We start from the raw sequence: 10,631 nt of genomic DNA, 5'->3' as shown, positions 1-10,631 counted from the left end.
TGCTACCAAGCACTTCTGCTACTTCTGCGTCTTTCCGGCGTGCCCCTCACCATCCAGATGGCGCCGTTAAAAGTGGACGCAAAATCCATTATGTTGCTAGGTCGTCAGGGAATATCCTATTCGATCTAATCCAATCCAGTTTCCCGAAAATGTCGGCACCCATTGAATACAGGTAATATATGGAGTGGAGTGGAGTGGCGTAGAGGAAGACGGGAGGGGTCTGCCTGTCAATACCGAGACCGACGCCAAGTTTCTCCCGCTGGGAAAGGGATGGGAGAGGAGGTAGGGAGAGAGAAAGGAGAGGAGAGAAGGAATCAGTCAGGGGTGGACGGGGTGGCAAGGGTCCAAGGTTGCTGGGGTGGTCTTGGAGGTCTGGGTGAGGCAGGGAGGCTCTCGGGGTCCTGGCTCTCCTGGGTCCGGGCAGGTCCTCGGGGGTCCTACGTTGCCGTGGGTGACGTCAGGCGGTGGGGGGGGGAGCGACGGCAGCTGGAGAGGTGGACTGGGTGGGTCAGGGGTGGCCCTAGGTGTCCTGGCTGGTCCTGGGGTCCTACGCTGCCTTAAGCAGCGTCAGGCTGTGGACGTCCGGAGGGTGGCAGCTACAGGCAGCTCAGGAACTGCAGCAGCTCCCTCTGGATACGTCGGCGATGGTGTCGTGGGCCCATGGTGTAGACCAGGTTAACCAGGCTGTGGTCGGTGATATGCCGGCGCTGGACAGGTTCTGAAAAAGATGATCTCTCTGAGAAGCAGTATCTCTGCAGCGGGTGATTAGGTGAGCAAGACTCTCCTGGACACCGCAGGTTCCGCAGTGTGGGTCGTCGACCAGGCCGATCGTGAAGCCGTACGCCCGGGTGAAGGCACACGACGAACGGAGCCTGAGCAGCAGCGATGCCTCGTCCCTGGTTAGGCCGGCTGTGATGCAGGGTGGGGGTGCTGTCCCTTCCGCGGTGGGCTTGTCCGGGTGGAAGCTGCGCACGTGGACGGCGATGCTCTTCTTAGCCTGGCTGGTGGTAGATGGTGCCTGGCGGACCAGGTTCTTGGTGGTGGCTTGCTTGCTCAGGGAGTCCGCAATCTCGTTGCCGGGGATGCCTTTGTGGGATGGGATCCACTGCAGCGCGATGCGGTGACCGGATGCCAGGAAGAGCTGCAGCTTCTGGTGTGCTCTGAAAGAGAGAGGGCAGTGTTCATAACTGTTGTTCAGTTTCGACAGAGCCCCGCGGGAGTCCGTGAGGATAACCGCTTTGGTGGCGCTCGTCTTGGCGATGATGTCCAGGGCTTCCGTGATCGCCAGGGGTTCTGCTTCAGTGGAGGAGAGGGATCCGGACAATCCTTCGGCCCAGGAGAACTGTGTTGATGGGATGTGGCAGGCCAGGGCGCAGGCGCGTCGTCCAGGGTCGACTGAGGCGTCAGTGTACACTTGCAGGTAGTCCCGGTAGCTCTCATGAAGGCGCTCGGCGGCCAGGAACTGTGCCATCGCATCCGGTACGTCCTTTTTCCGCGGCAGGCCTGGCAGTGTTGTCTGGATGGCTGTCCCGAGGTGCCTCCATGGAGCATCTATATAGCTTGGATAGCCTGGGGCGGCCTGGGGTTAATAGCGAACTGTATTTTGGCTCGTGATTGGCCAGAGAGCTCAAAAAGTCGGTGGAGCTCCAGGTATAGGCAAGTCCCATTAATGGCCAGACTCCCTTTGGCATACACGGCACTGTTTTTCGGGCAGCAGCAGCGCCAAAGACGACCCCAGTGGTTGCAAGACCAATTCTGCGCATGCGCATTCGCTATGATTTTGGATAAGGCGGTGGGTACCGCATTCGCCCGAGGACGTTTTTTTTCATGCGTATCCAACATGGCGGAGCGCTCTGCGGCCTCTTCGGTTCTGTGCCTTTCATTAATTATTCTACTGGTTTACGAGGCGGACGTCAGAAAGTGACACAGATATTGGAACGGAAACACTGTATTTATCAAGCTTATTCATAATGTCACTACTTTCTCGAAATCGCTGCACAGACGTTGCAAAAAAGCATAATTACATAGTTAACAAACACATCACAGGGTTTCTTCGCAACAAGTATCTTCTGGAGCAGGCATGCTTTGTGACTTGCTTTCCAGTATCATGAAGCTTCGCTTTCAGGCGGTCTTTATATATTTGCAGGGGCGCCGGAACAGGGGGAGCAGGGGGAGCGACGGCTCTCCCACATTTACGATTGGGGGAGCACGGCTCCCCCAGCGTCAGCCCAGCGTCGTATTCTTCTACGGTCTAACGGAAAGGCCCGTGCATGTGTTCTTTCGGCGGCCATAAATTTAGAGAGCAATAAACAGATAGCCTACCACTGTCACTGTGCGGAGACCGTTTGAGAAGAGCTACGAGGGGCGTTCAAGTCAAACCGGGACTTTCTGTCGCCTGAGTGTACAAATGACTCCCGCTACTTCTTTTTCATCATTTTCACACGCGACAGGCCTCCGCGTTCACCACGTAGTGGTCCAATGTTTGTGCGAAACAGAAGACAAGTGCTAGACAAGATGGCCGACAACGAGGTGAGCGCGCACATCGAACAGCGAATTGTCATGAAGTTTCTCGTGAATGAAGGCGTAAAGTCATCTGAAATTCACAGAAGACTTCAGGCTCAGTATGGCCACGATACACTTAGCCGCAGCAAAGCGTTTGAGTGGTGCAAACGGTTCCGAGACGGCCGTACATCAGTGCAGGACGATCCCGGCCGTGGCGGCTCAGAGCCCAGTGTCAGAGTTCCTGAGAACATCCAACTTGCGGAGCGCCTGATCCTCAAGGACCGACGGATAACATGTCTCGAACTGGCTCGAAAGACGGACCTTTCTGCGGGAACCTTGAACAGTATCATTCATGAACACCTCCAGTTTCGGAAAGCCGGGCCTCATCACCAAAGGAGTCCTCCTCCTACAGGACAATGCACGCCCGCGTACCGCGCATCTCACGACACGCACCTTACAGGAACTTGGCTGGGAGTTGTTGCCACATCCCCCTTACAGTCCAGACCTCGCCCCCAGCGATTTCCATCTCTTCGTGCCACTGAAGGCGTTCCTTGGGGGCCGCCACTTCAGCTGCGACGACGAGGTCAAGAATGCGGTCCGGTCATGGCTGCTACGCGTCGGTAAGGATTTCTACGCTGCTGGCATCCAAACCCTCATGAAACGCTGGGACAAGTGCATTAGTGCAGCTGGAGATTACGTTGAAAAATAAAACTAATTTCGCGCCTGTAAGTTCATTTTACTTTTGCGAAAAATGAAAAGTCCCGGTTTGACTTGAACGCCCCTCGTACATACCAAAGGTGTCAGGTTCACAGGGTTCTGGAGTTGACCATGGCAATGTTTGTGGTACGAAGTGCACTGTAGAGGTTTCGAAGTGCAATAAATCAGTCCGAAAGTGTGTACCGGGAGGCGCGAGCATAATTACCAGACTCATTACCATTATTACCAGACTCAATCCACGGGGTGGGGTGGGGGGACAGAGGCGCAAACGGGAATCGCGAAAGGCACGGAAGACACAAGACATCTTGGGGAAATAAGGATACAAAGATACCGCCCGGTTGAAGGTTGTTATAGGGCGGTTTGCGAGGCGCAGCCACAGATTTCAGTTGGTGGTGGGCAGGGTGCCCACTTCGAGCTGGCGTGTGACGAAACGTCGCACCGGTGTTGTGTTCACGTGCCGGATTGCAACGGCAACGTCGAGGGAGCGCCATCAAGTTGTTGCCTGCAGCAGCGTTACATGATTATCAAACGCCATAGACATAGGAGAAGCCCACACCTCTGGTAAGAAATATGTATCGCAGATTGTTTGTTGTCTTCATATTATGTATATGTTCACTTGTCATAGTAAAATATTCTAGCTGTTAACCGGATTGCTGGCTCCTCACTTTCCACCGTACTGATGTCCAAAACTACCCGCTGTTGTCATTTACCCGGCTTTTCTTATTGAGTCGCCCTGGACTGATAACGACAGCGTGACACCCAGTCAAAGAGCTGGGTGTCAAAGGGACACATTCTTGCTGAGCTCCAGACCGCCCCAGGAAAGTGTGGTTTCTTCGCAGAAGGCTTGCAGATCAGACGATATTCGCTTCCAGTCGCGGCACGCGTTCATGCCGCTACGACGATTCCCGGGGACAAGTCCTCGAAGTTCCTTACACATTACTTGTCATAGAGGTCTAGGCACTGCGCAGAAGTAAAAAAAAGCCGGACGCACTGAACTCATACCAACTAGCTCACCACCAAGCGCTATTTAATTACAATACTTCTGCATTGCTATTTTAGATCTATTGTACAAATATGCAGATGTCGTTTGCCTGGAGCACGTTTACAGTTTGTGTAGCAACCCTGTATAACGCCAGCATGAGCCCTCAAGGAAAATAAGTGATGATGATGATGATGTTTATGGTAGCACTTTTTTTCGCTCCCCCACTGGAAAAATAGTTCCGACGCCACTGTATATTTGCAAGGTTTTTTGGCATGTCCAATGTGCATGGATTTCCGTACGTACACAACGCTTCCGGGAAAGCAGTTTCGGTGCTCTGTACCTCGAAGGAGCTGAAAATAATCGATCTAATGTGAATCCTGCAATTCCTGTTTCTGCACGTACTAACGACCTTCGCAGAGATATGTTCGTACCAGTGCGCTTCTGCTTGGCGTGTATCCGGAACTGGTGTCTATCACATCTGCGCAATACAAAATCGCATAACAGTTCACACACCCACCCAGGCACATTCATCATAACTCATAATATTTCTACGGTTGCTTACTTTGAAAAATACAGGGTGGTACAAAGCGCACACTAACGCACCAGCTTCCACCTTCCACTGCTGCCACTCCAACGGTCAACTGTTGAAAGCTCACGCCCAAAGTTTCGGATTGCTTGCTGGCGGTTGAAGGAATGTGACAACGTGACACACACATTCTAAATCGAAGAGAACGAATTTACTCAAAGAAACGTAGGCTCGCACTTTGTTCAGTTGTTGTAGAAGAAGTACACCTATTAAGTCGGGTTTTGTTTTCGTAATGAAGAAGTCTTGCGAAGTAATGGCGCCCCAATCGATACTACCGTGGCGACACACTTGGCTTGGCCGCGAAACTCTCGTAGTGGCCCTCCTGTGGCTCAGCGCGCGTGGCCCGAATATCTGATGTGTTCGTTCAAATCAGTGAACATTAGGGACTCGTTCGAAAGATTCGTTCGCGAATCATTGACGCCAGTGGGTCATGTGACCCTGATCATTACTAGTTTTCTATGCGGAGCCTCTACCGTAGCCACTGAGGCGCCAAATTCGAAGTAGGCAGGCACCAGGGGACTGGTCTAAGATTTCTAAGTACTGATCATTACTAAATACGTACATGAAAAACATGTCCGCCATCTCACATACTAGCCAGAAAGGGCCTTTTCCGGTATACCTGACAACTAACTTGGAATTATCGAGTGCAGATCACCACCAGCGATACGTAGAGCGAGCCGATCATAAACAAAAAATCAGAAAATACATTTTTGATTCTGAATACTTCTACCCATACGACGTCCGCCACAAAGCTCGATATCGACGCGCCGTAGTGAACCAACGCTAAGATTCCAAAGGAGCCCAGCAATAACCAGCGAGTCGCGGACAACCGAAGAACCCATGAACCAGTGCGCCGTTTGAGAGCAAACGATTCCGTTGCTCTTCGATTCAGCTCGCGAGTGAACGGTTCCCCTCGTTCTCCTGTTCCTTCGATTCAGTTGAGTTCTCTATCGTTCTTCGATCCCCGGCTTTGCGACTCGCCTTCAGTGTCGCTACCAGGCTTCATCATGTACACCTCTCCCAGCATACTACACTTCAGCCACGGCTGCACGGCAGTCTTCGTCGCAAGGCACCTGGCACAAACTCAGCTGCCCACAGATCAGCTGTCGTCGGCCGTGGTCGAGGTTACAGCTGCAAAGGTAAGTTTTGGAAAGGACGAACTCACTGTCGCCTCTGTTTACATCCGTCGCAGCTCAGCGGTTATGGTGGACCAGATACCTGACGACTTCCTGCAGCAAGTGCAGTCCTCCCTTCCAGGCCCTCTGCTTCTCTGTGGAGACCTCAACGCGCACCATCCGCTCTGGGGTTCCTGCGACGCTGACCGCCGTGGCCGACGCCTAGTGCAGTCCCTGGAGGACTGCAGCCTGCTCGTCGCTAACACAGGTGAGATAACCTTTTACAGGCCACCAGTATCCAGTGCTATCGACGTCACCCTGCACACCCTGGACGTTCCTGCACACTGGGAAGTTGGAATGGACAGCTGGGGCAGCGACCACTTCCCGATCGACGTGACCCTGGCCTACAAGCACCGGGCCCCGAAGCGCCGGACCACCATCGTCGTGTGGGACTCCTTCCGAGCCTGCCTGGACGGAACTCCAGCCTCCCAGGACATCTGCGAAAACATCAGGACAGTCCTGGCCGCCGCAACCAAGTCCGGGACAGCGCCAGCAACCGGCCCTAAACCTGACCTGAAGTATTTCCGCCTGTGTGCTGCGAGGCGCCGCGCACAGAAGTGCCTGCGTCGGAACCACTCCCCCAGGCGTCTGACGGCTTACCGACGAGTTTCCGCCGCCCTGTGCAGATACGCGGGCACGCTGCAGCGCTCCCAATGGAAGCAGTTCTCAGCATACCTGACCAGCAGCACATCGGCCCGGAAACTCTGGTCTGTCGTCAACGCCCTGGGGGGGAGGAGGAAGGCGAACCCCTTCAGCTCTATGGCTCTAGCCAAAGGGGCGTCCTGGAGGAGCTGGTAGAGGACTTCGCCGACCTGTTCGGCGCAGGGAGGGACGTCCCCTCCACGGCGGCGCCTCCGGCATCCCCCACGGACCTGGACCACCCCTTCACGTCTGGAGAACTGCGCTTCGCCCTGGACCACCTGAAAGCAAAGTCAGCCCCTGGGATGGATGGACTCACCTACCAGTGCCTGCAGAACCTACCGGACAAGACAACCTCACGGCTCCTGGACTCCATCAACCAGTGCTGGGACCAGGCAATGCCACCACCATCCTGGAAAGAGAGCCTCATCGTGCCGATATTGAAGCAAGGGAAGCCCCCGGGCGAACTGAGCTCCTATCGGCCGATATCGCTCACATCATGTTTGGCTAAGTTAACAGAACGGTTGCTACACCGCTGCATTACATGGCTACTTAATTCCAAGTCCTTTTTCCCCCCTGCATGACAGGTTTTCGACGCAACCTTTGCTGCCAGGACTCTGTGCTGGACCTGGTCTCGGACGTGGACGCCGCCGCCCAACGCAAGCGCCGAATGGCAGTGGTGTTCTTCGACATCAAGGCCGCCTTCGACAGCGTCCCCATCAACACCGTCATGGACTCCCTCGTCGACCCTGGAATCGGAGGCAAGGCAGCTGCTTTCATTCGCGCTCTACTTTCCGACCGCTCTTTCAGGGTCCGACTGGGATCGACGCTGAGCTCCCCACGTCGCCAGAACCTCGGTCTACCTCAAGGCAGTATCCTGAGCCCCCTGCTCTTCAATCTCGTCATGGCTGGACTCCCCAAGGCCCTACCAGCAACAACACCTCCCCTGCAACTCTCCATCTACGCGGACGACATCTGCCTGTGGACCAATGGCAAGGGCCCCTGGAAAGTGAAAAAGACCATCCAGGAGGGCGTGGATGCTACGACCGAGTACATCCGTGGCCTCGGATTCACCCCGTCAGCCGAAAAGACCAGGGTCATGCTGCTTGGTTCCACTGCAAACTGGTTTGCCGTGGAACCGAACCGATCCTGATGGAAAACACACCACTGGAACAGGTACATGTCCACCGTTTTCTCGGAGTAACCTTGGATTCCAGGTCTTCCTGGGCGCCACTCGTCAAGGACCTCCAGACCAGATGCAAGACAACCCTGAACGTGACCAAGCGACTCAGCGGACGGCACTCCGGCTGCCCTCAGAGGACCCTCCTGACCATCCACAACGCCACCAGAGCCGCACGGATGCTGTTCGGACTCCCCTACGCCAAGCCCAACAGAACAGCGCTGGAATCCCTGGAACTGCTCCACCGTCGCGGACTGAAGCTGGCTCTAGGACTCCCACCTGGGGCGCGGAACGTCGCCGTGTACGCCGAGGCTACCACTCTCCCGCTCCAACTTCGAGCCACCCAACACCTGCTGAACCAGCTCACCAGACTTAACAGGACAGCAACCGGAAGGGCGCTACTGCAGCGTCTAAGGGACCGACAACGGAGCCGTTTTTCATGTACACTTTTCACGCAGGACCAGCTGTTCCAGCCCATCCCACCAGTCCCCAGCCCTGATGCTCCATGGAGGCACCTCGGGACCGCCATCCACACAACACTGCCAGGCCTGCCACGGAAAAAGGACGTACCGGATGCGGTGGCACAGTTCCTGGCCGCCGAGCGCCTTCATGAGAGCTACCAGGACTACCGTATTTTCACGCGTATTAGCGGCGGCTTATGCGCGATTTTTTTTTCGCAGACGCTCTGCGGCTTATCCACGGGTGCGGCTTATCTGATAGCTATTTTTCCCTGGTATTTTCGCCATACCCCGGATTAAACGAAAGGGCCGACAGTGCCTCATGTTTTTCGGAACAGGACCGCCCTGCCAGTGCACGAACAATACCGAACAGGGGAGGGTCCACATTCGAGTGGACTGACCTTCCGAATACATTCCCCCACGCAGCTTTAACAAAAGGGGTGACAGTGATTCATGTCTCCTGGAACACCACTTTCTCGTCAATCCACAAAAAGCACGCAACAAGGGCACAATCCGATCTTCGTAGAACACTAGAACTGACCTCCTTTGCTATACATCATGCCGACACCGGAATGTGGACCACAGGGCTTATGGCCTTCCCTACGGTCTCCTTTATCGGCTGACCCACAGGAAGGGTTCAATACACCTGACATCGGGATAAAACGTGGTCAGCTAAGTGTCAGTTCTCATTTGACCAGAGCAGCAGCATTCGTGGACACGGGCACGGAAGTTAGAGGTAAGGCATGTCTACAACGCGGAGGCACAGCTACGACAGCGGCTTCAAACTAAAAGTCGTCGACGTCGCGGACCAGTAAGGGAACAGGGCAGCTGGCAGGGAGTACGGCGTCGACGAGCGATAAGAGTCTCAATTGGTTTTGTTTGTGCATCACTGGTTTAGCGCACAAAGCAGTCGCGTCGTATTACCCGCGGCTTATCTGCGGGTGCGGCTTATCTGCAAAAACATTTTCAAAATGTATCTAAAAACGAGTCCTGCGGCTTATCTGCGGTGCGGCTAATACGCGTGAAAATACGGTACCTGCAAGTGTACACGGACGCCTCAGTCGACCCTGGACGACGCGCCTGCGCCCTGGCCTGCCACATCCCATCAACACAGTTCTCCTGGGCAGAAGGATTGTCCGGATCCCTCTCCTCCACGGAAGCAGAACTCCTGGCGATCACGGAAGCCCTGGACATCATCGCCAAGACGAGCGCCACCAAAGCGGTTATCCTCACGGACTCCCGCGGGGCTCTGTCGAAGCTGAACAACAGTTATGAACACTGCCCTCTCTCTTTCAGAGCACACCAGAAGCTGCAGCTCTTCCTGGCATCCGGTCACCGCATCGCGCTGCAGTGGATCCCATCCCACAAAGGCATCCCCGGCAACGAGATTGCGGACTCCCTGAGCAAGCAAGCCACCACCAAGAACCTGGTCCGCCAGGCACCATCTACCACCAGCCAGGCCAAGAAGAGCATCGCCGTCCACGTGCGCAGCTTCCACCCGGACAAGCCCACCGCGGAAGGGACAGCACCCCCACCCTGCATCACAGCCGGCCTAACCAGGGACGAGGCATCACTGCTGCTCAGGCTCCGTGCGTCGTGTGCCTTCACCCGGGCGTACGGCTTCACGATCGGCCTGGTCGACGACCCACGCTGCGGAACCTGCGGTGTCCAGGAGAGCCTTGCTCACCTAATCACCCGCTGCAGAGATACTGCTTCTCAGAGAGATCTTCTTTTTCAGAACCTGTCCAACGCCGGCATCACCGACCACAGCCTGGTTACCCTGGTCTACCCCATGGGCCCACGACACCATCGCCGACGTATCCAGAGGGAGCTGCTGCAGTTCCTGAGCTCTACCGGCCTGGACACCCGCCTGTAGCTGCCACCCTCCGGACCTCCACAGCCTGACGCTGCTTAGGGCAGCGTAGGACCCCAGGACCCGCCAGGACACCAAGAGCCACTCCTGACCCACCTAGACCCCTCGGACCACCTCTCCAGCTGCCACCCTCCACTGCCTAATGCCACCCACGGCAGCCTAGGACCCAGACCTCCAGGACCACCCCAGCACCCTTGGACCCTTGCCACCCCGACCTCCCCTGACTGATTCCTTCTCTTCTCTCTCTTTCCCTCCCTCCTCTCCCACCCCTTTCCCAGCGGGTGAAACTTGCCGTCGGTGTTGACAGGCAGACCTCCCCGTTTTTCCCTCTACGCCACTCCACTCCACTCCTTCAGTGTTCTCCGATTCATCCCAGATCGTGGGGCTTGGCCAATCACAAACCGGTAAGCTCTCAGTGTGGCCAATCGAGCTCGTGGCCTGTCGGCCTGTCATATTCAAGCTTCGGAGGAATGCCGACAGATGGCACCCGCATCATTATAGTTGCGTGTTCAGTTCAGT

The 10,631-nt window shown here is 55.6% G+C and overlaps 1 protein-coding gene across 1 annotated transcript; it reads left to right on the top strand.

Annotated features, from left to right (window-relative positions):
- Nucleotides 1-2,514: 2,514 nt before the first annotated feature.
- Nucleotides 2,515-10,115, top strand: LOC135398500 (uncharacterized). The gene is made up of 6 exons (XM_064629902.1): nt 2,515-2,529; nt 5,726-6,499; nt 6,589-7,102; nt 7,189-7,726; nt 7,819-8,411; nt 9,283-10,115. Exons 1-6 carry the CDS (start codon nt 2,515-2,517, stop codon nt 10,113-10,115), a joined length of 3,267 nt encoding a protein of 1,088 aa, XP_064485972.1.
- The last annotated feature ends 516 nt before the right edge of the window (nt 10,116-10,631 follow it).

Source organism: Ornithodoros turicata, chromosome 6, assembly GCF_037126465.1.
Source record: "Ornithodoros turicata isolate Travis chromosome 6, ASM3712646v1, whole genome shotgun sequence".
Classification (NCBI taxonomy): Eukaryota; Metazoa; Arthropoda; class Arachnida; order Ixodida; family Argasidae; genus Ornithodoros; species Ornithodoros turicata.
This window is presented reverse-complemented; position numbering and strand designations above follow the sequence as displayed.